General features: G+C 40.6%; 1 protein-coding gene across 1 annotated transcript in view; it reads left to right on the forward strand.

Annotated features, from left to right (window-relative positions):
* Positions 1-17050, forward strand: part of Hectd4 (HECT domain E3 ubiquitin protein ligase 4) — a 173490-nt gene that overhangs the window by 56338 nt on the left and 100102 nt on the right. Inside the window, 2 exon segments of the mRNA XM_047560128.1 lie at positions 1110-1280; positions 13845-14037. Coding sequence (XP_047416084.1) covers positions 1110-1280; positions 13845-14037 — 364 coding nt within the window.

A 17050-nucleotide genomic window follows, 5' to 3' on the forward strand; every position in this document is an offset into this window, starting at 1 on the left:
CATGGCACGCAGGGACGAACTTGGTGAATTTCATTGAATCTTTATTTGCTAAGTTAGGATCCATCATGTCTGCCATTTTTGTTTTTATACTTAATTTGCTTAATTTCTCCTTTCCCCTTCTCCCTCTTCTCTGCTTTTTCTTTTGACTTCCTCCTGCTGTCTCTTTTTTCTTTCCTTCCAAATTTATTAATTCACTTTGAATTAGGCTCTGAATTAGGTGCGTGGGATAGAAGATAAACAAGACATTGTACCTATCTCTCTCTCTCTCTTCTTTTTTTTTTTTTGGGCATTGGGGATTGAACTCAGGGGCACTCAACCACTGAGCCACATCCCCAGCCCTATTTTGTATTTTATTTAGAGCCAGGGTCTCACTGAGTTGCTTAGCGTCTTGCTTTTTCTGAGGCTGGCTTTGAACTCTCGATCCTCCTGCCTCAGCCTCCCGGGCTGCTGGGATTGCAGGAGTGTGCCACTGAGCGCTGCTGTTCCTATCTTTTAAATACAATTAATGGTCTTTTATTTCTTTACTAAGGAATTTCAGAAACTATTATTTCTCTAAATTTTATTTTTAGTAAATGTTAGATAAAACACATGCATAATAGATTCAAATTTTTTTTTTTTTTTTTTTTTTTGTGGTGTTGGGGATCAAACCCAGGGCTTTGTGCTTGCAACGCAAGCACTCTACTGACTGAGCTATCTCCCCAGCCCAAAAAATGTTTTTAAAAAATATTTTTTAGTTGCAGATGGACATAATACCTTTATTTTATGTATTTATTTTTATGTGACGCTGAGGATCAAACCCAGTGCCTCACACATACCAGGCAAGCGCTCTACCACTGATCCTCAACCCAAGCCTCAAAGTGTTTAGTAATTATTTTTCCTACTCAAAAATAATTTGAATTAGTCTCAATAATCTTTTCATCTCTTACATAGTTGTTCATATTTATTTTACTGTCCATTTTATGAACTTTTTTTATTTTTGCCATGTATTTCTCATGTATTATTCTTAGAGATAAATAAGTTTTATTTTGCCCAGGAAGTCTAATGCATACTCATTTGAGATTAGTAAGTAACATTAAAAATGGACTGAATTTCCTTCCTTTTGTGTCCAGGTGTGCCAGATGGTGCCCATGCCAGCCAATCACCTCCCTGTTGGCAGCACCATGAGCACTGTGCACCTTTCTTCAGATGGTACATACTTCTATTGGATCTGGTCTCCTGCTAGTCTGAATGAGAAGACACCAAAGGGACATTCTGTCTTCATGGACATTTTTGAACTTGTGGTAAGTTTAGCTTTCTTATTTTGTGTCTTTGCAGAAACATTTCTGTTTTCTTTTTATATTAATATACAGAAGACCTAGGATCCTAGCATATGCACAGCATGTTTAATTTTCCTGAAAATTGATTTTCCTCTCACATATCTTTGAAGGTGTTTAATGTTTGGGGTTATATGGCATAAAAGACCAAGCTTTCTAAAAATGTAATCTGGCAGTAACATCACTGGGTGTGTTGCCAGTGGGGTGTGTAAGGAGAAATCTCGTGGGTGTTGGAGTATGGGACTAAACTATAGTAGCAAGCATGACCATAGAGAGGAACCAGGAATGATCCAGAGCCGCAGCGGCTGTGAGGAGTTGAGTCGGGCAGTGTAGTACCCAGGTGATAGGAAGGTAGGCAGGGTTCTTGCTCAAATTGAATTTGAACTCTGGCTTTGGAGTGGGGTGGTTTGGGGCGATGGTGGTGGAGAAATAAAACAATTAGCCATAAACAGTAAGCAAATGAGTTAACAAGATAATTTTAGTCAACAAGAAAAAGTGGTAGTTAACCTGATAAAGAATTGGTGGAGATGGAGGGAAGGGGGTGGCAAAAGAAGAACATCCAGGAAGAGAGGACCAAAGGTGCAAAGGCTCTATGGTAGGAGTAAACATGTGTTCAGAAATCAAGGCAGGCCAGAGTAGCTGGAATACAGAGAGAAGCTTGCCTGAGAAGAGCTTGGGCCCCCAGGGTCTGGATCTGCACTGTCCAGTGTACTGCCCAGTGCAGAAGCCACCATCTGCACATGGCTATCTGAATTTCAATTAATCGAAATTAAGTAAAATGAAAACTTGACTTGCTGAGTTACATTGGCCACATTTCTAGCACTCACTGTGGCTGGTGGCTGCTGCGTTGAACAGGAAAGACAGAGAACATTCCCGTCATTGAAGAAAGTTCTCTTGGACAGAGGTGGTGTAGATAGTACTTGCAGAGACTTATCAAGAAAAAATTCCCCTCAACTAGGTCTGTGATAAAACTTTTTTCATGATGTGAAAAACTTTTTTCATGATCTCTTCTGGGAAGAGATCAGCATTCCTTTTTTCTTTTTTTTCTTTTTTGCGGTGCTGGGGATCGAACCCAGGGCCGTGTGCATGCAAGGCAAGCGCTCTACTGACTGAGCTCTCTCCCCAGCCCAAGATCAGCATTCCTGAAGGGAGAGAATGCGGTAGCAATTGTCTAGTAAATTTTAAAGGTTCCAAGCTGTGTTCCCACCAGTTGACCATCAGTCAGGAGTCTGGTCTCCCTTAACAGTGCATTCTCTTTCTTTTCTTTCTAGTGTCACAGTTTTCTTTCTTCTTTTCTCTCCTTTTCTTTCTAGGAAGCTTATATATAAGTTGGTATCCTAAGGAAGCCATGACACCAGTGTTCTCTGAAATGTCCCCACTAGCGTGAGCTCTGAATGGATCTGTTAGGGATCGTACTATTTGAACATGCTTTCAAAAGTGTCAGAAAAATTTTCCTTGTTTATTTTTTCCTAAACATACTTACCAGCTATTTCAAAAATTTAGATCTTTATTTGAAGAATAATGGAAACATTAAAAAGCTCCCCCCTTACTTGATAGACTTTTGTTAAATTAAAAGAAGAAATTGTATCAGAGAAACCCATGTGCAAGGTTTCAAACCTCAGGCGGTGCCTGGGCTGAGAGGAGCTTCCTTTGTTCCCTCTCTCCCTGCCCCCTGCATGCATCACAGTTGTCACTTCCATGGGTTTTAGTTCTCCCTGTTACCTTCTTGTCTCTAAGTGAAATGTTTGTATTGCTGTTTCTTGATTTATGAATTCCAGATTTTGTTGATTTTTTTTTTCTGTGAGAGATGAAGATTTGACTAAATTTCCCCTTTCTTTTACTATGCCCACTGTACGTGTTTCATTCATTTTAGTTCTTCCTTTGGCTATCTGTGTGATTTACAGTTAAACCTTTCTTTCACGTTCATCAACTCTAGATACTCTCTCTTGTCCCCTACTTTGGAAGATGGAGAGTATAATGACCCTTGCCACATTTGGGTGTGGGGAATGTCAAGGCTAGAAGCATATATGCTCAGGGATCCCAGGAGGAAGACAGATGATTTACACTCACCCCTCCTTAGAGTGTCCCAGAAGTTAGAGGCATCAGATGTGACAAAGAACTGTTGGGAGACCAGGGTTCTAGACTGAAAATTGACACAGGTCCTGTCTGCCCCCTTCTTGGCACACACATTTGCACGCAGATGCTAGCTGCCCAAGCAAAAGACTAGACATTTCTTTTCTTTCTTTTTTGTTTTAACTTTTATGTTTTTGCGGTGCTGGGGATTGAACCCAGGGCCTTGTACTTGCGAGGCAAGCACTCTACCAACTGAGCTATATCCCCAGCCCTCTTTTCTTTCTTTTAAATAAATTTTTAAAAAATATTTTAAGTTGTAAATGGACAGTATATTTTTTTTTTATGTGATGCTGAGTGAGGCAAGCACTCTACCATTGAGCCACAACCCAGCCCTTAGACATTTATTTTCTGAAGAAACTAAATGACCCTTGGGAAAAAAGACCTCTATGTAATGACCTTGGAATTGCAAAGACTTGCTTCCGTGGCCAGTCACCCACTAGTGATGTGTTCCACCATGTAAGCCTCAACTGCATCCATAGAATTCCTGATTACGGCTGAACTGTTAAAAAAAAGAGCAGGCAAAACAAATCCAGAACTTTGGAGAGGTATATGTGTGGAAAGGAGAGCAGTAGTTAAAGAAAAAGTCTGCAAAACATCAATAGTTATCAAAGCTGGCGGAGGACACATGGGGAACACGGGCTACCATTCTCTTTGTGTATGTTTGGAATTTTCTCTGGTTAAAAAATGAAAAAACAGAACAGATAACAGGCTCATGAGATGAATAAGGAAAGCTTCCAATATGAAAACATTAAATGAGTAAAAGAAATAGAAGGGATAAAGCAAAATTTCATCAACACTAACTACTGTGAGATATGAGAAGATATTACATTCATAAAACAGAATAGAGCTGGGCATGGTGGTGCACACCTGTAATCCCAGCTGCTTGGGAGACTGAGGCAGGAGGATCTCAGGTTCCAGGTCAGCATCCACAACTTAATAAGGCCCTGTCTTAAAATAAAAAAGTAGAAATAAAAAAGGGCTAGGGATGTGGTTTAGTGGTAGACTGTTAATGACTTCAATTCCTAGTACCACATGTGCACAAAAATAATAATAATAATAAATAAAACAGAATGTCATTTAAAAAAACTATGAGAGAATGACAGAGAGCCTCTAGAAACTAAAATTATGATTATCCAAAATTAAAAATTCATAAGTTAGAGAGATATCTTCCAGAAGGTAGGATTAATAAAGAACAATAAATATGAGAGAAAAAATAAAAGACCTAATGGAGTGATTCATCTATAGTCTTCCTAATAAGAATTCAAAAAAAAAAAAAAAAAAAAAAGAGAACAAAGAAAATAAAAAGGATTCCATGATCAAGAAATAATAAAAGAGAAATTTCAGACTAAACGATGCTGGTGTCTTGACTTAAAAGGTATCTGGCACAGGAATGGAAAATGTGTGCACCATAGAGCATCCTCATGAAATGTTACATTACCAAGGATAAAGAGAGGATTCTAAAGCTTCCAGAAATTCAAGAAAAACAAACAACATTATGTGCAAATGATGAATTAGAAAAGTACCAGGCTATTCAATAGCATTCATTCCTGGTTGCAGAAATGGAGCAACATTTTCAAAATTCTGAGGGAAATTGATTTCCAACCCAGAAGTCAGTATTCAACCGAAGTATTAATCAACTGTGAAGACAACTTGAAGATATTTTTAGACATGTAGTTATATAATCAAAAGCTCATACCTGCCCTAGAGGAGATGGAACAACTAAAATAGGCCCTGCCCGCAGCATGAAGTAAGAAGCTAGGGAAGAAAGAGCCTGCTGTAGGTTAAAAAGCACCTTTGAATCATTTTTAGAGTCTGAATCAAACAAACCAACTGTAAAAAGAACTTTTTGGAGACCATATTTTGAAATTTTGAATATAAAAGTGTTAGGAGTATTAGATGAAACCAGAAGATTAGTCTTAATTTACTTTTTAAGGAAATTAGTTTATTTTTAAGTAAATTAGCATTGTGGTTACATTTTAAAAGTCTGTTTTTTTTGAGATGTTTCGTGAAGTATTTGGAGTGGAACCACATGATGGTATTTGAGCAGAAGGGGTAGGTAAAACAAGTGTGGCGCAGGGGGCAGCAGTGGGGTCCCAGTGATGGGTGAGTGCAAGTGCATCCGACCGATTTCTCTTTTCACTTATGTTTGAGGCTTTCCATTGTCAAAACAGATGTTTTAGGGCCATGGCGGATTTGCACATCTGGAATCCCAGCAACTGAGGCAGGAGGATCTCGAGATCGAGGCCAGCCTGGGCAACTGAGCAAGACCCTGTCTCAAAATTTAAAAAATAAAAAATAAAATAATTTAATAAAATAATTTAAATAATTTTTAAAGTCATCACTGGCCACTAATTTAGCAGCTTTCCTAAAATGCCAGCTTGGGAGCTAAACATAGATATTTGGCATGCTTCCTGTGGCACTTTCTCAGAATGGAACTCTGTGTAGCCATTAAAAAGCACAGGCAGATCTGCGTAGAGTGAAACAGATTAATTTTCAGGTTACATTGTTTAGTACAGTGAGCTAGGTGCCGATTTCCTGCCTGCCGTGGTGGGGGTGGGTCCCCCCCCCCCCAGTCATCCTACTGAGTTTACTGAATCACACCTTTCCTTTCTCAGTGGATCATTCCCTATACCCCAGTGACGCATTCAGGTGTATTTCATCTTTAAAACTCAGAAACAACTCCCTCCACCTACCCACCCCTGGACAGCAGGACTCTGAGGAGGATTGATTCTTACTGTTTTTACCTATCTACTTCCAGTCTCTCTTGCACTCTCTCCAGTCAGTCTTGTGTCCTCATCACACAACCGGTCAGCTCTTACCAAGTTCCAGTGACTTCCACTTTGCTAACTGCAGTGGTTAACTCGGTCTCCTTTCGACTTGGTCTTTTAGTGCATTTGGCGTGGTTGATCTCCCCTTCCCAATCCTGTTTTCACCTGGTTTATGGCCACCACAGCACTTCTAACTCATTGATTGTTCCTTCCTTTTTTTTTTTCTTCTTTAATATATGTGGTTTTTAGTTATAGATAGACACAATACCTTTATTTTATTTATGTATTTTTATGTGGTGCTGAGGATTAAACCCAATGCTTCACATGTGCTAGGCAAGCAATCTGCCACTGAGCCACAACCCCAGCCCTGATTGTTCCTTCTTAGCCTTGTCTGCTCCACTTGTTTTTTAGTTTTGCCACTCTTTTTTTAAACAAGATGAACCATTTTATCATGAGACTATGCAAACGTAAAACTAATACACATGCATTAAAAGATAATTACAACCATAAAATATTTCAGGTTATTACAAATTGATATATGATTTTTAAAAAATTTTTTCCCATCCCTACCACCCCCCATCCCTCCCCTCACTCCCCTCTGCATAATCCAAAGTTCCTTCATTCTTCCTTACCCACCCCCATACTATGGATCAGCATTCACTTATCAGAGAAAACATTCAACCTTTGGTTTTTTGGATTTGGCTTATTTTACTTAGCATGATATTCTCTAGTTCCATCCATTTATGCAAATGCCATAATTTCATTCCTCTTTAAGGCTGAGTAATATTCCATTGTGTATAGGTAGCACATTTTCTTTATCCATTCATCTGCTGAAGGGCACCTAGGTTGCTTCCATAGTGTGGCTATTGTGAATTGAGCTGCTGTAAACACTGGTGTGGCTGTGTCACCGTAGTATGCTGGTTTTAAGTCCTTTGGGTATAAACTGAGGAGTGGGAAAGCTAGCTCAAATGGTGGTTCCATTCCAAGCTTTCTGAGGAACCTCCACACTGCTTTCCATAGTGGTTGCACCAATCTGCAGTCCCACCAGCAATGTATGAATGTACCTTTTTCCCCACATCCTCATCCACACTTATTATTGCTTGTGTTCTTGATAATTGCCATCCTGACTGGAGTGAGATGAAATCTTGAAGTAGTTTTGATTTGCATTTCTCTAATTGCAAGAGATGATGAACATTTTTTCATGTTTGTTGATCGAATGTATTTCTTCTGTGAAGTGTCTGTTCAGTTCTTAGCCCATTTATTGATTGGGTTATTTGTTTTTTTGATGTTAAGTTTTTTGAGTTCTTTATATATCCTGAAGATTAGTGCTCTATCTGAGGTATGTGTGGTAAAGATTTTCTCCCATTCTGTGGGCTCTCTCTTCACGTTGTTTCCTTTGCTGAGAAAGTTTTTAGTTTGACGCCATCCCATTTATTGATTCTTAATTTTACTTCTTCTTAATTTTATTCTTGTTAAGGAAGTCAGGTCCTAAATTGACATGATGAAGATTTGGGCCTACTTTTTCTTGTATTAGGCACAGGATCTCTGTTCTAGTGCATAAGTCTTTGATCCACTTTGAGTTGATTTTTGTGCAGGGTGAGAGGTAGAGGTTTAATTTCATTTTGTTACATATGGATTTCCCATTTTTCCAGCACCATTTGTTGAATAGGCTGTCTTTTCTCCAATGTATGTTTTTGGCACCTTTGTCTAGTATGAGAGAACTGTATTTATGTGGGTTTGTCTCTGTGTCTTCTATTTTATACCATTAGGCTACATGTCTGTTTTGTTGCCAATACTATGCTGGTTTTGTTACTATTGCTTTGTAGTATAGTTTAAGGTCTGGGTCTCTTATTTTTCCAAATGACTTTCATGATTGCTTTTTCTAGTTCCATGAGGAATTACATTGGGATTTTAATAGGAATTGCATTGAATCCGTATAACACTTTTGGTAGTAGGGCCATTTTGATAAGAACAAGGGAGATCTTTCCATCTTTTAAGGTCTTCTTTAATTTCTTTCTTTAGTGTTCTGTAGTTTTCATTGTAGAGGTCTTTTACTTCTGTTGTTAGATTGATTCCCAAGTATTTTATTTTATTTTTTTTGAGTCTGCCCCACTTCTTAACAATCATGTGCACCAGGACTTGTTTCCAGGACCCCTTCCGTCTGCTGTCTCTGCTCTTCTTCCTCAGTTGATTTCATCCTGTTTTATGTCTATCAGCACGTCCACATGCTAAGGATGCTCAAATTTGTTTCTTAGCCAGAACGTGTCCCTGATAAACTACATGCACATTGATGTGGGTGTTTTTATGTGCACAAAATAGACTTTCAGCTGGAGGTCTGATAGTCCCCTGAGGCTAAATATGCCATCAGTAAAACTCCTGCTTTTGTCCCAGACCTGCTCCTCCTCCTTTCCCATTTCAGTTAACAGCAGATGTGCCCTTTCAGTGCTGGCCATAGTCATTTGGCAGTACTCTTGATTTGTCCAAAAAATATTGTGGGAGATTAGAGAAGGGAGAGTTAAATTCATTGTGGCAAGGTTTTAATGGAGGTAGAGGACAGATCTAATGAAAAGGTGAGCTGAGGAGCAGGTATAGAGAAGTAAACTGTCCACTGAGGCAAAAATCTGGAGGTTGGTGGTGAGAGCCCACATTAGAAATTTGGTCAGCCAGTCTGTATACTTAGGTTGGGGCCTGTACGGTGTGTAGCTTATTAATTTTATTTGGTTTTGCAGAGGATGACCTCTTCCCCACAGTGACAAACTCATAGTAGCCCAATCGTCGTCTTCTCTCTTGGAACCCTGTAACTGTAGCTCGTTCCCAGAGGTGACGATAGCAGAACAGATGGCGCTGCTTTGAGCTGGCTCAGTGAAGCTGTGACCATCTTTCTTGGTTCCTCACTGGCTATTCAAATTCCCTCCACAACATCCCTCCCCAGTTTTTTCCCCTTGACATCTTTAGTTAGTGGAGGGCTTGTAATCCTAGCCCACTGTGTACAAATAAAAGTTTCCATATAACCTTACTCCCATGAGTCCTGGAATGTCCTTCAGTAGGCACATCTGAACCTGTTCATTCGTACCGCTTCAACATTATAGAGGGCCTTCTGCATGCCAGATAGTATCCTAGGGGCTGGGGAAATAGGGTCATAAGACATCAAGATCCTTGTCCTCTTAAAGCTTATGTGCTAGTGGAGGAGATAGAAACCCATTTTCAAGCAGTGGTAAGTATTATGAGGAAGATGGAGTAGAGTGAGGTAACAGAAAATTGACTTTTGGGGGGGGTCCTATTTTGGGTAGTGAGCAGGGAGCCTCTCTGAGGAGGTAATATCTGAGCTGAGACCTGAGGCACGTAAGAGCAGACAGAAGGAACGGCTGTGCAGCCGCCCTGAGGTGGGGGTGTGCTCGGCCTGGTGAGGAGGAACAGCAGGAAGGGCTCTGTGACTCGAGCAGAGTGAGGAGAGTGAGTCCAGCTGTATGATACAGTGGGAGGAGCAGCCAGGCCCTGTGCCTGGGGCGCCCTGAAAGGTGTTTGGATTTTATTCCAAGGAGAGGAGAAGGTCTGAGCAGACAGGCGATAGGATCTTGTTTTAAAGGTTTATTGTAGATGTTGGGTCAAGAATAGACTAAAGTGACCATAGAAGAGACAGAAAGATGAACCAAATGTGTATAATGTGTAGGTCTTATGTGGTTCAAAATCCGGTGATGTCAAAAATTACTGTTAGTTTTGTTAGGTGTGATTACATTACACTTATTTAAGAAAATATATGTATTTTATAGGACTGCACATTGAACATGTAAGGGTGAAACAACATGTTTGGGATACATGAAGAAAATATGGTAAAATACCAATAACTCATATGCAGATGATATATAAATGGATATTTTTTATTTTTGTATTGTGAAAAATTTCATAATGAAACATTTTTTAAAAGAACATAGAATAAAGAGGGGGAAGAATGGCACCAGTAGGAGGCTACTGCAGAAGTTCAGGCGGAGAGCACGTTGTTAGTGAAGTCATGTGGAGGGCAGAAAGGGAAGAGATTCAGGGGGTATTCTTTTTAAAAACTGGTGACACATCCTTCTATTGATCCCAATAATAACATGTGGTATCCAAAGCTATTTGTGGTTTCTTTAAGTGCTGGAACTTAAAACATTTACTGCCTGTCCCTAAACAGAATAATGGGCCTTTTCATTAACTTTTTTTTTTTTTTTTTTTTTTTTTTAGTGATACTGGGGTTTGAACCCAGAGTGCTCTACCACCGAGTCACATCTCCAGCCCTTTTCATTTTATTTATTTATTTATTTTTTGGGGTGCTGGGGATCGAACCCAGGGCCTTGTGCTTACAAGGCAAGCACTCTACCAACTGAGCTATCTCCCCAGCCCCCCCTTTTTATTTTTGAGACAGGTTTTCACTAAGTTGCTGAGAGTGTTCGTGAACTTGGGATCCTTCTACCCCAATCTCCCAAGTAGCTGAGATTATAGATGTGAGCCACTGCCAGCTTATTTTCTTATTTGTAGTGTATATCTCTGTCTCTCCCTCCCTCCTGCCTCCCCCGCCTCTAGATTTTCAAGAGAGACTGTATATTAGCTTTGTAATCAGAAAAAAAAAAAAAAGACCATTAAAACATTTCCGGACGCCTGAACAAGATGTGATAGTGAGTAGGGTGGGAAAGGGGAGCTACTTTAATTTGGGTCACTGGTGAGGACTTTCCAAGGAAGAACACTTGAGCTCATACCTGAACAACGAGAAGCAGCCACTCGTCCTGATATACAGGGTGACCAACCATCCCAGTTTCCTTGGGACTGAGGGATTTCATGGAGCAGGGAAACTTCAGTGCTAAAACTAGGATGGTCCCAGCAAACTGAAATGGTGTGTCGTGAACAGCAAGTAACAGGGCTGGAACCAGGAGGCAGAGGACAGGGTGCCTGAACAGGTAGTGGGAGAGGTTGAGTTGAGGCAGCTGAGGCTGAGGAGTCAGCGGACACTCGCCCCGTGGGCCAGCTGATATGCCGCTTGGATCTGAAGTGCTGGGAAGCCACTGCAGTGTGCAAACAGGGCAGGCGTGGATCTGTTTACTTTTTAGAATGACCGACTGGTGTGCGGAGTCAGTCAGCTGGAGGTTAGCCAGGTGGAAGCAGGAGACCCGTTGCCGGGCTGGTCCCGTCACCCAGCTTGAGATGAGAGGCCTGGGCCAGCATGGTTGCCAGGAGGGCAGCCTCCCCTCGGTCCCAGTGCTGTGCTGCTCCTCACCCCGCTCAGCTCCTTCCCTCCTTCCTAACGGTGCTTGTTAGCCCCTGAGGAGCTGCTCTGCCAAAGTAGAGGTTCCCAGCAGCAAACCCCAGTCTCCTTGCTTCTCACAGGTGCTTTGTCAGTTTTTCTTTTCAGAATTTTCAAAGCATTCAAACACAATAATGCAGTTGTTTATTTTTTTTTAAGTTGTGCATTGATTTTCCCATAGGGCCAGATGGGTAATGTTTTTGGATGCCAAGCTTAAAGTGATTGATTTTTGTCATTGGATGTCTTTGCAGGGTTATATTTAGAGTTGTGGAACATAATTAGAGCTAAGACTGCTAAAGGTTAACCTAGCAGGAGGGAGGGGTAAAGCATTGCAGCAGGAAGCAGGTATGTTAAATTTTCCGTGACAGGAGGCTATTCAAATAGGAATGTTAATGAGGAGGGTTGGGGGCAATTTAAAAAGTGGGTCTGTAGATAAAATGTGGGCTTTGCCACTGGGGAGCAGTTGGTTTGAGAGAAGGCCTCGATTTGATTACTGAGCAGGGCATCAGTGGTTTTTCAAGGCTTCCTAAGCACTGGGCATGTTATGGTGACCAGCCAGGCAGGCTCTCTGCCTGCAGGCAGCAGGATGCAGTCAGGCTTGCGGGCAAGAGAAGGGCTATCAAGGAATGAGTTAAAGAGCACAGTGATCCGGAGAGCCGTAAGAGCTCTGCCGAAACCACACGGGACGTGATGTGGGTGGGGATGGGGGAAGTTCTCTACAAGACTGGATTAAAGGAAGGCCTTTTTGAGTGGGAGACATTCTACCCGAGTCCTGAATGGTAGGCAGAGCCAGCCACGGAAGGTCTGGGACTGGAGCTAGGGCTAATCTGGCCCAGCACCGCTTCAGCCAGCCGAGATGTGAAGGCAGCAGGGAAGCGAGAAAGGAGGGAGGGCAGGCCCTGGGTGGCTAAGTGCTCATGCGTGAAGAAACAAACCTGGATTGTGTTTCGCCACCAACACTAGGGATGGAGAATCCCAAGAGGTGGGCCACTATGCTCAGTTGGCAAGGAAGTCCCGGAGCAGGTGGACGGCTCTGGATTTAAGTTCTGGTGGGCTGTCAGAGTGTCTGCTCATGGCAGGTGCTGAGCCCAGGGGCAGGAAGTGGGCAGCGTTTTGCCACTCTCCAAGTCCTTGTGACCCCTTGGTCACTGGATGTACGACTGCGGGGGCTCTCCCTGGCTGTGCCTCTGGATTCCCTGCACTCTCATCTTCTCTGCTATCAACTTTCCCATGCACCTGGCTTCGCTTTCTGTTGGCCTCTGAGGACTTCCATTCCCTCGTGTCTCCTTGTCCCACCACTGCAGGCCAGTCTTGCCTACCTTGAGGGGTGGGGCCAGTTTCTTAGGACTCCCCAGATGTGGGAGCCTCAGTCTAGAGGGGGCAGTGGGTATGTTTGAGATACCTGACAAGGAGTGGAAATGGCTTTTAAGGGAACACTAAGGTCTGTGTAAAATCTCAGAGACCCTGTGGATATTTAAAATGAAAGACGGAAAGAGAAGGAAGAAGTCCATAGAGAAGGGGACACAGATAAGGAAGAGGAGGAGGGGAGTGCAGGACTCGAGGCAGAAGTGGAAGGTCAGCCTCAGCCTGCTAATGAAGCAGAGGGAAGAACGAGTGATCCACGTTTAAAGATTCTTGAGTGGGAAGAGAAATGAGAGGGACAAGTTACCAGAAGCAGTCGGGGTCTTTTTATCAAGAAGGAAAACCAGGGAACAAGACAAAGTGAAAACTGGTGGTCTGCTGGAAGTCAAGTTCCAGATTGGTGAAGGAACTTTGGCATCGTTACTCTGGAGAGTTTTCTGGGGATAATCAAGTGAGGAGTGAAAGAACTGCCGGGCCCAGTGACGGGAAAGCAGTGTGTCCTCAGCAGTCTGCCTCCCTCCCAGGTCGCTCTGCAGCTGAGCAGCTGGAGCTGCTGCGAACCGATGCGGAATTTGACTGTTGGCCACTAGCTGTATTTCAGGGAGGCAGCACCTCGCAGCTATCCTTAGCAGTAAATCAGAGGCTGCTTTGTTCCTCTCTTCTTACTTGTATCTAGCAGAGGCTCATGATTAGTGAGTGCTGCCTACAGAATTGAGTAGAAGGAATTTTAATCAACAACTTGCCTTAGAAATTAAACTTGGCTCATTACATTTTGAATGTAGCCTATGATGAAAAATGAGAGCGTTCAAACTTAGCACAGTCTTCTTTTTCTTGGCAGAAATTCCTATAGAGGTCTTAAGTTTTGAGGGATAAGTGTACTCAGATGCAGACTTTGCATTGTTTTTAAGCAACAAAGTCACAACAATATGAAGTAGTAATTTGTTAACTAAATGGAAACAGATATTATTTCATGATCTTGTTTTCTTCAACTATCAGGTTGAAAATGGTGTATTTGTAGCCAGCCCACTTCAGGAATGCACAATTCTAATGCGAAAAGAGGGCGAGTCTGCCAAAAGTATTAATGAGATGCTTCTGAGTCGACTTTCTCGGTATAGAGCTTCCCCATCAGCAACCCTCGCAGCCCTGACTGGCTCCACCATCTCCAACACGCTGAAAGAGGATCAAGCAGGTGGGTTGCTCTGCCATTCCAGTCCTGTGTCCTGGGATACTTCCAGTCAGCTAATTTTTATTGAGCACTTACTCTGTGCCATCCAAAGTGCCTTACTTTGCAGAGTTCACCTCACATGATCTTCTACTCATTTTCCAGTTTCATCCAAGGTTAACACCTGTTGTGGCTTATGGACATGAAGTCTTATGAATTTGTAATAACTCAGAACAGTTCTAGCTTTACCTGTGAATATCTTATCATTACTGTTAGGATACATTGATGGATTTCATGTTTAGGGTATGCTTCATGAATGTGAAAAACTAATGTTTTAGCATTATCTTCACTATATTCAACCTTGAGCAGGCAAGAGATACATTTTCTACAATAGAGATAGTTACTTAGAATTTATTATTTAGTTTTTATCATTTAGTATTTTAAATAGGTGATATATTTACAAAGTTTAAAAATCAAAACATTGTGGTAACCTAACACCTATTACCATGTTAATAAGAGTGTGTTTATTGGGGCTGCAGATGTGGCTCAGTGGTGAAGTGCTTGCCTGGCACATGTGAGGCTCTGGGTTTGATCCTCAGCACTGCATGTAAATCAATCAATCAGTCATTCAATAAATCAAATAAAAGATTCATTGACAACTAAAAAAATATTAAAAAAAAAAAAAAGGGCTGGGGTTGTGACTCAGTGGTAGAGTGCTCACCTAGCATGTATGAGGCACTGGGTTCAATTCTCAGTACCACATAAAAAAAAAAAATAAATAAAGGTATTGTGTTCATCTACAACTAAAAAATTTTTTTAAAAAGCAAATGTTTATTAAAAACATCTTGGTGAAAATGTTAAACCCACATGATACTCAGAAGTCTTATTCCCACTGAGGTAGTCTGTTCTGTACTCTTCCCCCACCCTGCCCCTCTAGTTAACTATATTTATCAAATTGTATTTGCCTTTCCAGAGTTTCTTAATGCAAATACAATTAAAGGCAAATATATTTTCTTCTTTTTGCATCTTTTAAAAAATAAAAGGTAGCAGACCATACACATTGTCTATTCCTTGAAGGTAGGCATTCCTAATTAGGATAAGCCTTTAATGGGTTCATTAACATGCTTCCTCAGTTTTAAATAACATTTTGTGTATGTCCATCATAACTTTCATCTGATTTTCAAACACCCTAAAAATGTTAAGAACCGTTATTCTACAAGAGTTTACAGCTTATATACCAGCTGCCTTGGTTTATAACAAACCATGAAGTGCAGTAAAAGATAAGATTAGATAAAGACGCCATATATAGAAAAGTGTATCTAAATTACTATGAATTTAAAGCAGTTTTATGCTTTTCTCCTTTTACTGTTTGAAATGCTAGGAAGTAAAAAAATTCATGGTTCATTCATTAAAGACTATTAAATAAATACTGATTTGTTCTTACTAGAATGTAAGGCTATTTTATTGCTTAACGCCTTGATTATATTAAATATAAGTGAGAAAGTATTGATAGTTGTTATAACTTGAATAAGTGGATAATTTGAGTTCAGGAAATAGTTTTATAGGACAGTTCTTTTTACCTATGTAAACATTTTCATGACGCCTGAAGTTTTATTTTCCTCCAGGTTGTTTATTGGTGAATTGTAGTTGTACATAATGGTGAGATGTGCATATGCACACAGTATTACCATATAATTTGGCCAGCACCCACCCTGGCACTTGTCCCCTCCTTCCCCTCTGCCCACCTCCTCGTCCCCTTCCTCCATACTGTGGATCTCCCTTTGCTTTTCATATCATTACCCCCTACCTTTCTTTTCATTCTTCCTCTCTAACTTCCACATATGAGAGAAAACTTACAAACCTTGACCTTGAGAGTTTGGCTTATTTCACTTAACATAAAATTCTCAAGTTCTATCCATTTTCCTGCAAATGCCAGAATTTTATTTTTCTTTATGACTGAATAAAACTCTGTTGTGTGTATGTACCATATTTTCTTTATCCATTCATTTATTTTTGGACACCTAGGCTGGTTCCATAGTTTGGTTCTTGTGAATTGTGCTGCTCTATAAACATGGGTATGCACGTATCACTGTAGTATGATGACTTTAATTCTTTTGGATAAATAGGATAAATACTGAGGAGCAGTATAGCTGGGTCATATGGTGGTTTCATGTCTAGTCTTTTGAGGAACCTCCATACTGATTTCCCATAGTGGTTGTACTAATTTATGATCCCACCAATAGTGTTAAAGTGTTCCTTTTCCTCTACATCCTCTGTGCTATTTGTTATCATTTGTATTTTTTTAATTGGTTCTTTTTAGTTATACATAATAGTAGAATCCATTCTGATAAAATTATACAAGCATGGAATATATCATATTCAAATTAGGACCCCATTCTTTTTCGAACCCAGGGCCTTGTGCTTGCAAGGCAAGCACTCTACCGACTGAACTATCTCCTCAGCCTAGGACCCCATTCTTGTGGGTGTACGTGATGGTGGGGTTCACTTAGGTATTTTCATGTATGTACATAGGAAAATTATGTTAAATTCATTCTACCATCTTTCCTATTACCATCCTCCCTCCCTTCCCTTCCTTCCCATTTGTCTAATTTATTGAACTCCCACCTCCGCCTTTCTTGTGGTTTATTTTCCATATATCAGTGAAAACATTTGACCTTTGATTATTTGAGATTGACTTATTTCACTTAGCATGATAGTCTCCAGGTCCATCCATTATATATTGTTTGTATTCTTGATGACTGATGTGAGATGAAATCTCACTGTAGTTTAGATTTGCATTTCCCTAATTGATAATGGTGTTGAACATTTTTTCCTATATTTCTCGGCCATTTGTATTTCTTCTTTTGAGAAATGTCTGTTCAATTCATTTGCCCTTTTGGTAATTGAGTTCTTTGATTTTTTTTTTTTTTTTTGGTGTTAAGTTTTTTGAATTTCTTATATGTTCTAGATATTAATCCTCTGTCAGAAGAATAGCTAGCAAAGATTTTCTTCCATTCTGGAAAAGCTTTTTATTTTTTTG

Source organism: Sciurus carolinensis, chromosome 8 (genome assembly GCF_902686445.1).
Source record: "Sciurus carolinensis chromosome 8, mSciCar1.2, whole genome shotgun sequence".
Taxonomy (NCBI): domain Eukaryota; kingdom Metazoa; phylum Chordata; class Mammalia; order Rodentia; family Sciuridae; genus Sciurus; species Sciurus carolinensis.